Here is an 18,628-nt window from a genome sequence, read left to right on the forward strand (position 1 = left end):
GCGTTGCTTTTGGTGTTCTTTTTTTTTACATTTTTAAACTATGTACCAACCAGCCCATTAACCACTTTGACACCTTTGAAGCCACTAAATCTGTATATCTGAATAATAAAATATATCTGCTTGTTTTGTCTAATAAAAAGGAAGCAAGAACAAATGCTTTCAATTTTGTTGACTGCGACTGATACACTCTCTGCATGTGAATCTTGCGGAACAGATTCTAACATGACAACAACATTCGGGCTCGAGCCCCTTGAGCTCCTCTGCATGACGCATCCACTTTCAAGATAAGATAACCTGCACAGCACAACGTGAAGGTTTGCAACCCAACACATGCATATTCGTTGCCTGGGAATCCGTGCAAGGCAGGCGTTACACGAAGAAACTCTCAAGATGCCACCTGCCAGAACCTCTTCAGCGGAATGATCTATAACCGCCAGGCTTTTGGAAACATGGCTGCCTATAACTAAAAAAACTAAACGCTTCGCACTTATGAAGAGAAGGCTATGTTGGGAAGTACTTCTGCTGCCCAAACGTTGGAACCGTTGTCCTCAGGGTGAGGTTGGCCCTCAAGGACGAGAAGGATCGACCGGAAAACCAGGTCCTAAAGTAAGACCCTGAGTCTTAAACCTAAACCAACTTGTTTTTTTTATCGTTCTTCTAACTGCTTTTACATGGGCAACTTTGGCGAAATTGAATTAGGTTGTAGATGGATACATGAGTAGATGTTGTGGAAACCTATGCTCCATGCGCCTGGGTTAGTGACTTCATTGGGTGTGGATTAAATAAATGGATTGACGGGTGATCGATGAAAGCCCTTCAAAATCGCCATATTGTGTTTAACTGAACTTTTTTTTTCAGTAAGGTTTAGAAAAACTTTAGATGGTGAAATCTTCTTTCTGTGATTTAAAGGGAAAAATTAGTTAGAGTTCTAGACTTCATTGCTCGAAAGCGATCAGTAAAAAATTGTGTGAAATTCCACAATACGGGCGCAACGTGCGTTTTCAGTGGCAAGCTCAGAGCAAGCGTTTTGCCAAAACCCCATTTCAAAGGCATTGAAACGATGTCCAGTTGTTTCTCGCCTAACATTCGCAATATGCAAAACAAGATTTTCATCTGGGTTTGATCTTTAAATTATCTAACATTAACCAGATTATGCTTTACGAAACTTAAAACACATGTTAGGAAAAAACGTAAGAAATCCAAGGAAAATCTAAACAAGCAAAATAGTTCACGAGCGTTTCTTTAAAAAATGCATGTCTATATTATTTACCACAAGGAAATTTCAAAGTTACTCTTACGAAAACCATATTTGCGATTTCTGTGCGGTAAAGGTTTTTTTTGCACGACACGTCTTAGAATATAGCCTTGAATGATTTTCGTGTGTTTCAATTTTCTTTGAATTTTCAGATATATCTTCACATGTGTTTCAGTCTTAATATTATGATTGAATGGCTGGAATATCTTCAAAATGTTATTGCATTGCTTCAAACGCGTAATGCGTTTAGTTGTAGGAGACGTGATTAAATTTCCTCGTCGAGGCAATAAAAAAAGGCAGATTAAAAAAAATATTGTCCGAAGGTTTTGTAAAGAGGCAGATGCTTCATAAATATCAGCGTTTTTTTTTTGTTCATAATGTGGCAGTGAATCACAGTGATATTACAACCAAGTTACTTGAGGCTGATTAATTCGTAGCCTACTGAAAAGGCTGAAGTGAGATCCCAGCCCCTAACCACCTGCAACTCTTAACATACGACACTTTGTTTTTTTTCCTTCAAAAGGGCACCCACGGTGACAAAGGACTTAGAGGCCCTGAAGGTCAAAGAGGACTACCAGGGCCCCAGGCAAGTCCTTTTCCTTATTGCTGTATAATGTCCAGCCTTTTCAAATGGTGCCGTGATGCATACTTTAAGTTATAAACTCCAATTCTTCAGGGCCCTCCTGGAATCGCCGGCACTCCAGGACATCCAGGGTTACCAGGTCTGATGGGACCCATGGGTCCTAAGGTAAGATGACGTTTCTACAACTGGCGGGTCATAAAATGGAAGGACTGGGACTTATAGGGTAAACCTTTTCTTTCAAAATTTTCCCGAAAAGCTCTTTTAAAAAAATGAAAGCCGTTTACAACCCCCTGTAACGCTGAATCAGAGCGCAGCTCTTGAGGAGGAGTAGGAAAGGGTACTGAGGGGGTCACGTGACCTCTGGGGAGGGGGGGGGTCACGCGACCTGGGGGGTCACGTGACTTCGGGTCAGGTGACCTGGGGGGGGGGGGGGTCACGTGACCTCGAGGGGGGGTCACATGACCTGAGGGGGTCACGTGACCCCCACCCCCTCCCCGATGTCACCGAAGGTACCCGAGGTCCTCCCGAAGGAACCCGAGGTCCTCCCGAGGTCCTCGGGGGGGGGGGGGGGGGGGGGTGTCGCGGTCACGCCGACGGCGACGGCGACGGCGACGCCGCTCAAGCCGGAAACGGGCGCCTAAAAGCTGCGCTCTAAAATCAAATTAATACAGTAACTCAAATCTAAAGCAAATGTATTCGTGGGTACTTGCATAGCGGTGATTGGAGAGCAATCACCGCGATGTAAGGAAAAAGATGGGCCAATTACAGAAAATAAAACGATGATAATGCAATTAAATGTAGAGCTGCAAGCTTGCTGGACAAGGATTATTTTCTTCAAAATAAAACCTTTTTAGGGTAAAATAAAATCTGCGACGGGACACTGATCTTCACTTTTCATGTGTTCATGCAACTCGGATGCCAGGAACCGCATGGTCTTGCCTTCAAATTATTAGCTCGCAAACTGGAGGGCACTCATAGTCACTGAGAAGGTAAGAACGGCGTGGAAGAGCTGCAGTTGGCCCGTCACCAGCACGAACTTCCGATGTAGAGCGGAAGTTCGTCCGCTTCTTTTGCAGGGGTTGTGGTGACGTCATAAAGACGCCGAGCTCTGATTGGTTCTGATTGAAGGATAGTTGGTAGACCTCAAGGCAGCTTTGAGGGTTACCCACTATCAGTCAGAGCCAATCAGAACTTGGTGTCTCACTGACGTCACCGCCACTCCGGCAAAAGAAGTGGACGAACTTGCGCTCCGCATACCTTCGACAGTGCTTTGGCGTCTCGTGCACCTCGAGTGCGCGCGCGCAGCAAAAGCACGGCGGAAGGCACGGAGCCCGTGCTGGAGGCCGAACGTTCAAAAAACACGCCGTGCCGTTCTCACTATGCCAGCGACTCTAAACACTCGGCGAGTTTTCAAGGACAGTCGCCCTATGGGATTGAAGAAGGGGTAACGTCAACATTTGCTTGTTTGTTTGTTTGCTTCAGGGAACCGAGGGATCTCGCGGCCTGCCAGGCGAAAAGGTTGGTTTCGTTCCGAATAAAGACGCAGTTTGGTTATTAAGCAAACTCTTGAGATTGTGCCCTAGAAAGCAGTCCCATGGTTTCATCGCTTAGCTATTTTACAAGTCCAATATTTGTGCGTAATTCGCGATTAAATCAATGACGACCCTGTGTCTTTGAACCTCTCCAGGGAGAATGTGTTTACCAGACAAAGGAGGAGTACCACGTGGGTCATAGCAGAACAGTGAGTAGAAAACATTTTATTTTTTAGTTTGTCGTAGACGCAACTTTTGCACTTGTTTTCTTCGTCCTTTTAATATTTGTTTCCTTAATTAATGTGCACATTTCCATAAAGTCCCCGGGAAGATGGGATATATACGCGTTCTTGAAACCCTAAGACTTACACCATTTTGTTTCCAGGGAGCGACTGGAGCTATGGGACCCCCCGGACTGGTATGCAATGTGTCTTTCTACGACCCTTCGAATATGACAAATTAAATCGAGCCTTTTTTTATATAAACACGCATAAGTATTTAATGATTAGGTAAATCGTTTTTCTATCAGTGCCGTTGTGAAAACACCTCATTTCATGAATGATCGGGTACCTTTGTCTACAAGAGATACATAAGTGCATTGCGCGATAAATGAACTCGATTTTTTTTTCTAATAACGAAGCATATCAGCCATGGCACGTTCTTATCCAGTCGCATTTGTACTATTTGACCACAAATATTCGTCCTATTTTTTAACAAAACTGACGCTTGAAAACACGTGATGCACAACCTCTCGATGTTACCATGCTGTGACGTCATCATGGACGGCCAATCGCAGCCCGGGGAGAGGGGGGCCCGCGGGGACAGGGGACCACCAGGATCTCCAGGACAACTGGGCATGCCAGGTCCCTTGGGGTCTCCCGGCGTACCAGGGACACCCGGTACCAGAGGACAACCAGGCATGCCAGGACTGCCAGGGCCACCGGTAAGATTCTGGCTCCGGATTACTCAAGAGCTTAGAGGACGGCTGATTTAAATAGCTACATATTTTCCTGCAACGCGGAGTAACTTTAGACTTAACACAACCACGAGACTTCAGGTGGGCAGAAGATGACACACACACAAAAAGTATCAAACTTGGCTGAAAATTTATTTCACTTGCAAGGTGCTTAAATGTGAACTGCAACTAAAGAGACAGAACGTCGCAAAAGAAAGTAGAAATGCAAGCACCATCTTTCCACACCCATACTAGAGGGATATTGCTTTCCTTCTTTCTTTTGAAATGTTCTGTCTCTCTGTGGCATCCTCTATTACGCACCTTTCAAGTGAAACAGGTTTCTAGCTTTGTTTGAGACTTTTTATGTGTACTATTCCAATCAATATGCGTGTGAACACCGCTCTGCGTGGCCCGCGGTACTGCGTGCCCCCTGTAGAATGCTCCTCGAAGCGTGGATGCATGCTGTGGTCAAGACCAGTAACAATCTGCGCTCTTTGCGCCTCCCTTCACTTCCAGATCGTCTGCATGCTTAGAACGTTGCCTCCACCGTTGTAGTGGGACGATTATCGTGTGAAAACAAATTCAAAGCGTCATTGAACTCCAGCGATTAAGTTCGCAATTTATTTATGCTGTGGCGTGCATTGCTTTTACAACTGCAGGGAACGAAAGATATTGCCTACTCTTGCATCGCAATAACTTGTTGCTTCTGACAACGCCTTTTGCGGCCCTTTGTCCTCGCAAAAGGCACGTGAAGCGAATAATAATAAAAAAAGTTACTCTCACAGAATCTCACACTGTTAGCGAAAACAAGCTCTCAGCAAGTGGTGAACTGTTTCACGGTTCTGCGGACCGTTCTTCGCTAGCAGACGATCCGGATGGGCAGGGTGGTACAACGATCGTTGGAGGCGATACGTCTCGTCCGCAAAGTATCTTTATTCCCACTGAGAATTCAACAAGGGGACGGTGAGTCACGCGGAGCGGCATTCATACTCATATTGATCGTGATAGTACGTAGCCCTTTGCTTACCTGCAGTCTATTTAGTAACATGGTCGTTTGTTTTTAATGTCTAGTTGTTGTTGTACTTGTTGTTGCTGTTTTTTTTTTCTTTTTGGAGGGGGGTAGGGTTAAACATAATAAACCAGAAATACTTGACGGTTTTCGTACTCTCTATTGAAATGGAACTACGTGTTTGCTAAAGCAGCAAGATTCGATTATCTTGTGCCCGCACAGCATTTAGATTGACTTTGGGTAACACTAATTCTGGCTAAGCCGACGAAGAACCGACAAGACTTCGTCAAACACCTTACTTTGAACTGTCGTAAACTGAGATTGAGTCACCTTTAGGGCCACAGAATAATACCGACAATTTGTCTCCTTCTCAGTTCCGACGGTCCGGGTGTGATATAGAGAAAGATTTAAGAGTTGACATAAGAGAGAGCCTGATTGTGTTGCCAGTTTATTAAAAACTTATGGGGAAAAAAATTCGGTTCTGCACTAGATTGGAGGACGGATGCAGAGGACACGATATTGGCGTTGATTAGAATAAGTTATTAAAGTATAAATCATGCGGCATCTATTTTTGATTCTGAAAATTTTGAACACAGAAGTTCGGTGGTGAGACACGTCATGGTACATATATGATGCGTATATGATGTATCACATATAAGATGGCAATGTTGGGGATTCCATAAACGTAACTACATTTTACGTTTTTCCGTCCTTGGTGGATTTCAAAAGGGTCGTGGTTTTACCGAAGAGGAGATGCGAGAAGTGTGCTCCACCGTGCTCCGTGGTAAGTCGCTTCAAATTTTCCACGTTACTGACGTGTACCGATATTAAAAGCTAAGAAAATAGTAGTAAAATTCCGTAAGGGCGCCCTCCCCCGAGAGATCGCCCATCCCGTTTTTCTGGCTAAATATCGAAACATAAATATTCCGAAACATCGCCCACCTTCCAATTCCCGGTGGACGTCAAGCGATGTCCGACGGGAACCGCGCGTCAACGGCGCGATTGGCGGTACCGGTGTGTTTTCCCGCGTTTTTGTCACCGATGGGCGCGCGATATCGGCTGGCGTAACACGCTAGTTTTTTCCTGCGTGTATATTGCATCGCGAAATGTGAATCTGCTGCATTCGCGATTTGCGGTATCCGTTCCCGAGTTCGTAGCGGATTCCCGTGTTGTTGTCCGCGATCTGCGCGCGCGATATCGATTTTTAGCTTTGAGTAAACGCGCGAGTTATTCCCGCGTGTATATTGCATCGTGAAATGCGATTCTGTTGCGTCCGCGATCTGCGGTATTTTTTTATGTGACACGCGAGTCTGTAGCGTATATTCCCGCGTTTTTGTCCGCTATCTGCGCGCGCGATATCGGTTTCCGTGGCGGGCAAGATTGTAGCGGGTACACTTGAATCTGCTACGTCCGCGATCTGCGGTATCCGTTCCCGTGAGATGCGAGTTCTGGGCGGATTTCCGCGAGTCCTTCGCACCGTGAAACGCTAATCTGCTGCGTCGGCTACTTCCGGTATCCTTTTCCGTGACACAGGAGTTTGTAGCGAATCCCGCGTGTTTATCGCATCGTGAAACGCGAATCTGCCGTAACCGCGATCTGCGGTATCAGTTCCCGCGTCACGTGGTTTGTAGCGGGTGCCTCGGCGCTTATCATTAATTTTTGATGAAGTTTTGCTGTGGCATCTTCAAAGATAGCCCACCCCATGTTTTTCACCAATTATCTTTTCATTTTGGATGGGCGTCATTACGGGATTTTACGGTAAGTGAAAAAGTTAAACTACTCTTGCTTTAGGTCATACAATTTTAGAGAGAGATATTTTCTCGTTCTCATGAGCATTTTTTCTGCTAACACGTTTTCGTTTTGTGAGTATATTTTTAAACAGAAGTGATATCGTAATATGGAGGTGTGAGCTGTGTAGAAACTGGGAAACAAAGTGCTAAAACGACCGATCTAAGCGAAGATATGCTTTAAGCAGGCAAGTAGCGAGGAAGGGGGGGGGGAGGCCCATGGCTCCCCCCCTCCCTGACAACTTCTATTTTGCTGGAACCTCCTCTCACCCTCCCCCTCATACAGAATTTTGTCATGGGTGCCGTGCCCCCCCCCCCCCCCCCCCCCCTTGAAACAAAATCCTGGCTACGTGCCTGGTCTTAAGTGCTGTCAAGTGAAGGTTCCCATAGTCTGTGACAGATCAAGAACGAAGTCGGAGGAGCTCCCACTTCGTACTTGATTTGTCACCCTATGAAGCACTTGGTTTTCTGAGTACTTTTTTATTCGAAACCAATTACAAAGTATGGCTTATTGAGCCATTAAGCAATTTATGTCAATATGACGGTATGTTTTCTTAGTTATAATATCGCTTTAAAAGTGGCATCGAAAACTTTCAAGCCGAAAGTAAAAATCGGCAAAATTATTGACTTTTCAAACTTTATAAAATCAACTAATTATTTCTTTTTTTTTCTTCTTTTTTTTTTTTGGGGGGGGGGGGAGGTTGTAATCGGGTAATCAGTGTTTAGTTGCCTTGCATAGTGTATTATATCTTTGGCAAAGGTAAAGCGAATGAATAATTATTAAATACGATGTTCTACATTGTTCTATTTAAGCCTATTTTTGCATTGCGTCATTAAGTCGTGCTTTCTTTCCTTTTCTGAAAAAAAGTTGTGGGAGAACCCATACCGAAATGCTTATCATTACCGCTATATGTTTAAAGACCTAGTTTTAGACGAGTTTCGTAGGTTCTTATAAACATGACATTAACTGCTTATGTGAGAGCATGACTAAAACGATTGTGTTGCTTTAAGAGTTTTGTTATTATATAATTATTGCAGTAGATGCATGTTTAAAATTTCCTTGCCGCAACGAAAATAAAAAAAATTAAATGCGTAAGTGAACGCTTTGTCTTGTACTTTTAAATGACAATTCTTAACCAATGACTTGTAAAATCAATTCTGAACAAACCGTATAAAATACAAAATAAAAACAAATATATACTAAATTGTGTAATGCGCTGTAACGATCAGGGTGTCGCACATTTTGCGTTTCTATACTCAAACGGAAGTGTGCATTTCCGTCAAGTGATCCACAAATTTCAGCTTCATTGTACATTTGATACGCACCGCTATGAACACCGACGAAGTTAAACATAAAGTAAAACTGACAATCAACATCCAAAAAATCTCAAAAGCACCCTGCACTCAAAAAAAAAGAAAAAGATTCTACATATACTAACTTAGCCCTTTGACATCACTGCACTGCTGTGGCGCTGCTGTCGGCGCTGCAGCGAAAAAAAAAAAAAAAAGACGGACGCACGAAGATTTATTACACTGTCAGATATCGCTGACTGCATTCTGCAGCCCTGTTCAGTCCGAACACCAATCATTGGACTTTCTTTGATTGGTTCAAACGATCAGAAAGGACGACAGGCACCATGCAACATCACCTAGAGTAATCAAAGCCTGTAAACATCCTCCTTTCCCTCCACCTGACATCATCACACTTGAATTGCGCCTACTCAGCTATCAGGCCCGAGTCGGACGTTTTACGTCCTTCGACGCATTCATTGGACACGGTGGACCAGCCCAACGCTGACACGGTACTCCTGTCCATCGTCTCTGCTCAAATTCACCGTGATGAAGTTTAGATGCTAATGCACTGACTTTTATTTTTCTATATGTGGTGTAGGCTCTACTGACATTGCGAGCTTAATGGCAAAATAGTCGGACATTTTTGGCCACGAGACTGCGTGATAATATACTCGCCCTTCTCCTTTGCTAGTCCGATTATAGAACGATCTCAAGCAGCACGGAATTTGGCCAAGCATTGGCCAATGGCTGGCGATGATCTTTTGGTCAATGTCCAAGGAGTGGCCATTCATCGGCTAATGCTTGGCCGATGGCCAGTGACCTTTGTCCGATGGCCAGAGAAAGGACAGTCATTGGCCAAAGGCTGGCCACTGTATGGCTACTGGCCGAAGAACCATTGCCAGCCATCGGCCAATGATTGGCCAAATTCCGTGCTGGGATTATTGGCAAAGACTAGTATTCACAGGACGCCATACTCTTGGGCCTTGTTCGTAGCGAATTCTCAGAAACTAGCTCCCGTTTATCGTCTGCCAAGAACAACGTTCTTGATTGGGCGCATAATCGTGCGTTCCTCCCAGTCAATGTATTTGTTCTTGGCAGAAGATAAAAAGGGGGCCATAGTCGCTGGCATGGTTAGAATGGCAGGAATATCTTTCGGTTGTCTCACCTCCAGCGGGACCCTTGGTAGCGCTTCGGCGTTTCGTGACCCCCCAGCGTGCACGCGCAACCGAAGCACGGCGGAAGGCAGCGAGCGCGTCCTTGAAGCCAGACTTTCGAAAGCGAGTCTGGCTTCAAGTTATCCCAACAATATGGCGTCTTTTGAATGCCCCTTTCCGAGTGCATCTCGACGAAGCATACAACTTCTAAGATTGTAGAGTCACGCACTAGCTACAGTGGACGGAGCAGACCTGTGCGACACGCTGTCGTCCAAAAGTAAGTGGTGGACAGTCCCCAGGCACTCCGCTCTTTTCGTCCTTCTTTCCCAAACTTCCCAGAACAACTGGCCGAGCTGACGGCCAAGCTTCGCGGCCCTGCCGGTCTCCCAGGAAGAGGAAAGCCGGGGAGGGCTGGACCACCGGGGCCCCAGGGCTCACCAGGTAACTTCTAAGACGCCATGATATAGCCATCTATTGAATGTTTGCTTGTTCGAGGTAACTAAAATGTTTATTGGAAATAGAAAGAAAAAACACTTCGACAAAAAAAGTTTATGAAAAAAATCAAATTTTTACACCTTGAAGGCCGGTTTGCCCTACTGCTCAGCACTATAACTGGCTTCGCGCTGTATCGGCGTTAGATCAGCGGGCCGCTTCACATTGTCGCAGATGGAAAAGGATTGACGAGCGAAAAACTGAAAATAAAGGTTCAGTCGGCGATGTTGTGCCAGAAACGAAAGAACGAGAGTCGAGAAAGCAGCGACGAGCGTCGAAAGTCGCAGCAGGGAGCGTCGAGGTGTCGGCGTGACATCTGGGCCAATTGTCACGCCGACACCTCGACGCTTTTGTCCTTTGTCCTCCCTTTCTCCTTGTGTTTTTGCGCGCTGCTACCAGTTGTAATCATGAAACAACTCGCCTGTACTGCCACGTTGATCTAAATCAAGATTTGACCCGCCCTTTTTCTGATTGAGATTGACTTTTTTGCGAGTATTCAGATGGGGCCAGAAAGATTGACGAGCCAGAGATAAATATCAGCTATGGTGCCTTAATGATGCCTGTTTGTGACGTCACTAATACTTGCAAATAATTGAAGGTTGCCTTCGAGTGGTTATTTTTTTAAGTTAGAAATGGGGAACTGGAACAAGATGCTTCAGGTAAGTGTATGCCCGCTTGCCCCGCTTAAGACTGCATGGGTATTGCTTTCCCACGTAGCATAAAAAGTTCACGTGTGTCCAACGATTCAGCTGAAGCAGATCTAAAGGTGAGGTATTTCCTCTTTTACGCATTATTTATACTTATGAAACAATATAAAAATAGCCCGATAGACGAAGACAAAATAGAGGACGTGACAAGCGCTTTCTTGCCTTCGTGTCCGTGTCTGTCATGAGAGCCATATTTTTGTATATTATGCTTAGCGCACTGGCACACCACATTATTACTACATTACTTTCAAAGTCAATGCACTTTCGTCAAAAAAAAAAGACAGAACTTCACATTAGCTTTTTGGCGAACTTCGCCTTTCCATATACGGATCCTTCGATTGGACTATCGAATGTGACCAATATTAACTTTTTCGTTAGGTCAAGAGTGCTTATAGAGCTACTTCAATCTGGAAGTAGTTTTTACCTTTCCCTATATTAGGAGACAACATGAAACGCACAGTTTTAGGAGTAGGGAAGCCTAACTACTCCCCAAATGGAGTATTTTTACGGGATTACTTCTGCAGGGAGTAAAGTAGTGTCTACATTGCTTGCTGGAGTAGAATGAAGTACACGTCTCACGTATTAATGAGCTATTAAACTGCATAAACAATATTTTATTATTATTTTATATAGTTAGGCTAGTTATACCATGTCGCAAGATTGAAAAAAAAACAAAACAATATAACGTGATTTTAAACTCAGAATAAATTTAAAGCAAATGGGTGTTCCTTTTGCTGAGGTATATCGCAAAATACTGGCAGCTACACTTTATGTTTTTTTAGCCGACCGTATAATTTACACATGCATTTTGACCCCCTCCGCACCACAAGTCATGAACATCCCAGCCACCTTAGAAAAATAGTCCTGACCATGCAACTGCCTTGTAGTCTAGGTATTTTATAGCTACAAAATGCGCATACATTGAGTCCACTTTTTTGACACCTAATCTCACCTTTGACTATTTCACAACATGGAACATGATTAAAAACACGCCTAAAACTCTGAATACGCATTTTAACCCGTCCTGTTATCCAGAATATTTAACTAAATATCTAAAGCAATTTTTTTCCTAAAAGGGTGTTGCATGAAAGGCGCGTAAAACTTGCCATTTAAACAACGGGCCTTCGTATAATAAAACCCTTAGCCATCTCAAAAAGAAACTTTAATCACTGTCTGATTCAAGAATCAAATCGAAGAAAAACAAAATGGAATTCTAAACAATTTGTAACCGGCGCCGGCAGCCATAAACGTCGGACTGCCGGCGCCGGAAACGACTGAACCGCCAAATTTATCGTTCAGCGTCTTTTTGCGCGCTGCCATCGGTCTACTGGGCTTGCGGAAAGCGTTCTGGATATTTGCGCTAGCTCTGTTCTGCAGAATATTTGACGTCGTGCATGCCTTCACAACCCATGGTGACTCGGCATTTTTTTTTTCACCTGGCTCGTAAGCACTGGAAAAACGTATACCCTGGGCTCATCTGATTTACCCGCATCAACCTGCACTATAAAAAAAAAGGTGTAAAAGGGTGTATTGTTACACCCTTTGTCCAATATAATGCACCACACAACTTCAATTCGACGTATACAGAGTGCTATAGGGAGTATTCACTGGCGGCCATATCCGTGTGCGCTGCTGCTAAGCGCGTGCTGACGGCGAGCTTCCGCAGTCCTTCTGGAGCGTGCATTTAGCACCATCAAGATTGCCGGTCTTAGCAGGCTATTAATGTGAGCTCGCTCTGAGCATGCGCTCTAAACATCACCCTCAAATATGGCGTCCAGTGAATACCTCCTATAGTCGAAGAGACGGCCCCAAATTTTAGGAGGGGCTTGATAGCCGTGTTTTACAGCTTATTAAAATAGCTAATGTATGTTTTACTGACTACTAAAAAAAAAGTAATCTGAGTTTTCCTGACCTTACTGCAAAAACTTGGTGTTTTCTTTGTGTTGTGTATTCAAGTTCTCGCGCCCCGGTCCTCACCGAGGAGTCGCGTATATTGAGGTTCCCCTACGTTGCACCAGATGGAACCACGCGTCCGGAGAGCACCGAACCGGACGCGTGTCAGGTTTCGTTTTCGCGTGCCTCGCGCGCCTAGGGACTCTGCGCCCCCGCGAGACCGCGCACGTCCTCGCCGAGCGTTGGAGCGACCCTCCACAATGTAATCAAGGTAATCCCGACCAGCCACACGGGCTGGATATATACTCTAATAAAGTTGCGTTCTTACGTATCAAGGACTCAACAACTGGCGACGAGGCAAGTGATCCCCGGACTCGCCTTCCACGTATGTACGGCGTCAGAGCGTACTACGTCCCGTTCTGCGCGTGAAGCCCTGCGCTGCGCTCCGAAACCAGAACTCTTGGGTGTGGCCACCCTCCATTGTGTTCACCCTCCTTGGACCCGACATGTCTTCCCCGGACGAAGATACTCCGACTGTTGTGATGGCTCCTTCGGCCCCATACCTCGCCCTGGCTGAATTTTCGCCGGATCAGCCAGCCGCTTGGCCCGTGTACCGGGAACGGCTTGAATTTTACTTTCAAGCTCAGAACATCGCAACCGATGACAAGCGGAAAGCCATCCTCTGTAGTGCCTGCGGAGTGGACACCTACACACTCCTTCGCTCCCTGTGTGCCCCCAAGACGCCGATGCAGACACCATACGCTGACATCGTGGCTAAACTGGATACCCACTTCGTCAGCAAGCCCTCTGTCACCTTGGAACGCTTTCGATTCAACAAACGGGATCAGCTCCAAGGAGAGACAGTGCCGGCCTACCTCGCTGCACTTCGGCATCTCGCTCGTCATTGCGAGTTTGAGGACTGGCTTGATCGTCTACTGTGCGACCGACTGCTATGCGGCTTGCGCGACGAGACCCTTCAGCGCCGACTGTTGGCTGAACCAGAGCTCACACTGACCAAGGCTGTTCAGATGGCTCGGGCTGCTGAGGAAGCAGCCGTTAAGACAGAAGAACTTCGTCGCACCAGGTCAGAAGCTCGCCAAGAGCAAAACCAAGTGGCACAGGCGCCGCGGAAGCCCCCCAGTGGTAGCGCTTCCACCAACGATCGATCGTCTCATGTCCAGTGCTGGAGATGCACGGGCTCACACGACGCCGCAAACTGTTCCTACGCCAGTGTCGTATGCCACTTCTGCGGCAACAAAGGACACCTGCAGAAGGCCTGCCGTAAAAAAGCGGCAAAAGGAAAAAAGAAACCGGGCAAGGCTTCTGAGCGACCACCTGACTCCGAACGGCGGCCCAGAGGCCGTAATCACCAGCTGACAGAAGCAACCGATCCCCCGGATCAGGACGTATACCACGTGACGCCGTCCGTTTGCTACACGGGTCAACCTGTGGAGGAGGTTCCGGTTCTTCAGTCACTGTCGACAGTCAGCTCCGTCACCCCCGCTGTATTCGCAGAGGTTGCGATCAACGGACATGCTTTATCCATGGAGGTGGACTCAGGCTCCGCCTGCACCGTGATCAGCTCAGAGACTTTCAGAGTTCTGGACCTCACGACCACTAATCTTCAACCCTCTCCACTCCAGCTACAATCCTACACCCACGAGCGGCTCGACATCATGGGTACACTGGAGGTTGACGTCACTTACAAGACCCGAGAGGCACGCCTTCCTCTTCTGGTGGTGAAAGGAACCGGCACCAGTCTGCTCGGTCGAGACTGGTTTCCTGCGTTGGGAATCGGCCTCAGTGGCGTGAAGCAACTCTCTGAAGAACGAACCCTTCGGCAGCAACCAGTCAGCGTTGTGGTAGCCGAATTTCCTGAAGTCTTCAAGGAGGGACTGGGAAAAAGCAAAGGACTACCTGTTCGCATCGAGGTCGCCCCTGCGGCTACACCCCGCTTCCTCAAAGCGCGCCAGGTACCTGTTGCTCTACGTCCTCGCGTCGAAGCCGCCATCGACATTCTCGTCGAGCAAGGCGTCTACCAGCCAGTGCGTAATTCACGTTGGTCAACCCCGGTCGTCCCAATTGTGAAGAAAAATGGCAAGATTCGCCTCTGCGGCGACTACAAGTGCACCGTCAATCCTGTGCTCCAATGGGAGACATACCCCTTACCTACCACAGAGCAGCTCTTCGCCAACCTCGCAGGTTGCAAGGTGTTCTCGCGCCTTGACCTAGATCAAGCATACCAGCAGCTGACTGTGGACGACGAGACCGCCGACTTGCTAACGGTCAACACGCATCGCGGACTGTTTCGAGTCACCCGCCTTCCATTCGGTGTCGCCACAGCCGTTGCCATCTTCCAGCGATATATGGAGGAACTGCTGGCTGGACTCCCAATGGTGCACGTCTACCTGGACGACATCATCGTCGGAGGCCGAACGGAAGTAGAGCACCACCGCAACCTCCGAGCGGTTTTGAACAGAATCCAGGAAGATGGAGTGCGCTTGAGCAAAGACAAGTGCGCCTTCGGAGTGCCTGAAGTCGTCTTCTTGGGCTATCGCATCGACAGCCAAGGCATTTACCCGACTGAAGAAAAGGTCAAGGCTCTGAAGGAAGCTCCAGCACCCAAGGACAAGCAGCAGCTTCAGTCCTTCCTCGGGTTGTTGAACTTTTACAACCGTTTTCTACGCGGAGCAGCGCACACGCTCGAGCCCCTGCACCGTCTCCTCGGCAAAGACTCGCCATGGAGATGGGGACCGGATGAAGACCAGGCGTTTATCAACGCAAAAAAGCTTCTGGAATCGTCAGCGGTGTTGAGACACTACGACGTCCACAAGCCCCTCGTTCTCGCATGCGACGCATCGCCATACGGGCTCGGTTTTGTGCTGAGTCATGAAAATCAGCCTGGCCTGGAAGCTCCAGTCGCCTACGGATCCAGGACGATGACTCCGACCGAGCGGAACTACTCTCAAACAGACCGAGAGGCGTTGGCCGTGGTGTCAGGCGTCAAGAAGTTTCACCAGTACCTGTATGGGAGACACTTCAAGATCTACACAGATCACAAACCCTTGCTTGGGCTCCTGCACCACAGCAAACCCATCCCAGCGGTTCTATCGCCACGCCTGCTCCGATGGAATCTGCTCCTGGGACAGTACGACTACGAGCTGGTCTACCGTCCAGGTCGACAGATGGGCAATGCCGACTCCTTCAGCCGGTTGCCTCTGCCGACAAAGGACTTCCAGCCTCCACCCCTGGAGGACGTTCTCCTGCTCGAGGCTGCTCCAGAGAGGCCAGTCGACGCAGAGCGGATTGCTCGACTGACGAAACAGGATCCGAAGCTGTCCCGCATCCTCCGATGGATCAAGCATGGATGGCCTGACGAGAAGCCATCAGAAGAGTTCCAACCGTACTATGTGCGCCGCGACGAACTCTCCGCATACCGCGACTGCATTCTTTGGGGCAGCCGCGTAGTTGTGCCACCTAGCCTCCGCCCCGAGATCCTAAAGATTCTCCACTCTGCACATCCCGGCATGGTGCGCATGAAGGGGCTCGCCAGAGGCTACGTCTGGTGGCCAGGCCTAGACAAGGGAATCGAAGAGCAGGTCCGCACCTGCGCGACTTGCCAAGTCACAAGGGACTCGCCTCCACAAGCTCCAGTGCATCCCTGGGAATGCAGCTCCAGGCCATGGTCCCGACTGCACCTGGACTTTGCGGGCCCCTTCCAAGGAAAGACCTTCTTTTTGGTCGTGGACTCGTATTCTAAGTGGTTAGAAGTACGAATTACGAAGTCCACGTCAGCAGCGACTGTTGTCCGCGAACTAAGAAGGATGTTCGCCACCCACGGACTGCCCGATGTGGTTGTCTCGGACAACGGCCCTGCCTTTGCGTCAGAGGAGTTCCGCACGTTCCTCGCCCGCAACAACATTCGACAAGCATTGGTGTCTCCCTACCATCCATCTTCGAATGGTCAAGCGGAAAGGTTCGTCCAAGACACCAAGAAAGCGCTGAGACGCTTGAGAGGCGCTGACATCGATGTGTGCCTCACACGCTTCCTGTTTGAGCAGCATATCCTGCCAAGCACATCGACAGGAAGAAGCCCGGCAGAGTTGATGATGTCGCGCCAACTCAGGTCGGCTTTGGACACCGTCCACCCAGACCATCAGCGCTACGTCGAGCAGCGCCAGGAAAAGCACGCACAGAGCAGCAGAACAATGAGAGAATTCTGCCCCGGCGACAGCGTGTTCGCTCGCAGCTTTGCGTTGGGACGTCCACGCTGGGTTCCCGCCGTCGTCTACTCTCGCAGTGGACCGGTATCATATCAGGTGAAGCTGCAAGACGGCACGTCTTGGAAACGGCACGTTGACCACATTCGCCGACGAACGTCGGACATTCCTGATACGCGTGATCGCGCTCCGGATTCTGGTGGCGCGGAACTTGATCCACAGGAGACTCGTGACGACGCCGGGTCGGCTGCAAGGCGCAGCATGCTGGGAACGTCTAGGACCGAATCTGAGGAAACACCTGCCGAAGCCAGATTGACCCCGGCCGCTGCTCCTGGGTCACCCTCGCCCGCTGCTGCGCGATCCACAGATTCATCCAAGAGCAACAGCACCTCACCGATCGCACTTCGCCGATCAAGTCGGACAACGCGCCATCCCGCCCATTTGAAAGAATTCGTTTAGGGGGGAGGGGTGTTGTGTATTCGAGTTCTCGCGCCCCGGTCCTCACCGAGGAGTCGCGTATATTGAGGTTCCCCTGCGTTGTACCAGATGGAACCACGCGTCCGGAGAGCACCGAACCGGGCGCGTGTCAGGTTTCGTTTTCGCGTGCCTCGCGCGCCTGCGGACTCTGCGCCCCCGCGAGACCGCGCACGTCCTCGCCGAGCGTTGGAGCGACCCTCCACAATGTAATCAAGGTAATCCCGACCAGCCACACGGGCTGGATATATACTCTAATAAAGTTGCGTTCTTACGTATCAAGGACTCAACACTTTGTGTGGTCTTTGATACGTACTTTAGCTATTTAAGAAGTCATATCGCACCGTTATCAAGCCCCTCGTAAAATTTGGGGCAGTCTGTTCGACTATAGCGCTCTGTATACGTCGAATTTAAGTTTTGTGGTGCATTATATTGGACAAAGGGTGTAACGATACACGCTTTTACACCATTTTTTTTTAGGGTGTGCACCGGTGCAGGTAAGCGTAGCGCGGTGCAGAAAAGTGCGGTGCCATGTACTTCCGGACATGTTTTGAGGCGCTGCACTCGTACATCGAATGGTGTGCGCAGAGTGCGGCTGGTACAGCAGGTGCAGGTAAACCGAATGAGCCCATTAGCGGGATTGGTTTCCATATCACAATCATCCGCAAATTATTCAAACATGCATTCGTCCACCCGAGGAAAGAGAGAAACAAAGATATGCCTGATCCCTTGACTCTCGAGAGACAACAGCGGAGTGACTATAGTAGAGGAGACACTTATATTATCTGACTGGGTGAGTGAGAAGGACCCATGAACCACAGAGAATATGCGCAAGCTAACGGCCGGCCTCCGAGGTCCCAGAGGCGCCCCCGGAAAATCCCGACCGGGACCACCGGGCAAACCGGGACGACAGGGCATCCCAGGTAAGTCGCTTCAAAAATGCAACGAAGGAAAAGAAAAAAAAGGCATCATAGTGCCCGGAAACAAATGGCACAGGCCCTTACGATAGACATGAAATTTACCATTTTCGTAAATCACAGGTTTCGAAGGTTGCTGTTATGTGAACGCGGGTGCATATTATACTAGCGTCGGCATGGGAGAAGATGAGAACGTGAGGTGGACGTCGACGCGCCGACCTCTCGTAGGAAGATGCTGGGTAGAGGTGAACTTGGCGTCTGCCCCCCCCCCCCCCCCCCCCCAATCCTCCCAATCAGAACACGGTGTTCTGACGTCACCGTGTGCTCTTGTCCCCTCCTCTCCCTCAGTTTCCCCCC

At 48.3% G+C, this 18,628-nt stretch overlaps 1 protein-coding gene across 1 annotated transcript in view; it reads left to right on the plus strand.

The window, feature by feature from the left end:
* The window catches only part of LOC8043042 (collagen alpha-3(IX) chain), an 85,202-nt gene that overhangs the window by 57,814 nt on the left and 8,760 nt on the right, over positions 1-18,628 (plus strand). Inside the window, exons 25-32 of the mRNA XM_040209225.3 lie at positions 1,779-1,841; positions 1,932-2,003; positions 3,321-3,356; positions 3,526-3,579; positions 3,756-3,788; positions 4,167-4,313; positions 6,064-6,118; positions 9,908-10,009. Coding sequence (XP_040065159.3) covers positions 1,779-1,841; positions 1,932-2,003; positions 3,321-3,356; positions 3,526-3,579; positions 3,756-3,788; positions 4,167-4,313; positions 6,064-6,118; positions 9,908-10,009 — 562 coding nt within the window. The remainder of the gene's footprint in view (positions 1-1,778; positions 1,842-1,931; positions 2,004-3,320; positions 3,357-3,525; positions 3,580-3,755; positions 3,789-4,166; positions 4,314-6,063; positions 6,119-9,907; positions 10,010-18,628) is intronic.

Source organism: Ixodes scapularis, unplaced genomic scaffold (assembly GCF_016920785.2).
Source record: "Ixodes scapularis isolate PalLabHiFi unplaced genomic scaffold, ASM1692078v2 PGA_scaffold8__174_contigs__length_109621045, whole genome shotgun sequence".
Classification (NCBI taxonomy): domain Eukaryota; kingdom Metazoa; phylum Arthropoda; class Arachnida; order Ixodida; family Ixodidae; genus Ixodes; species Ixodes scapularis.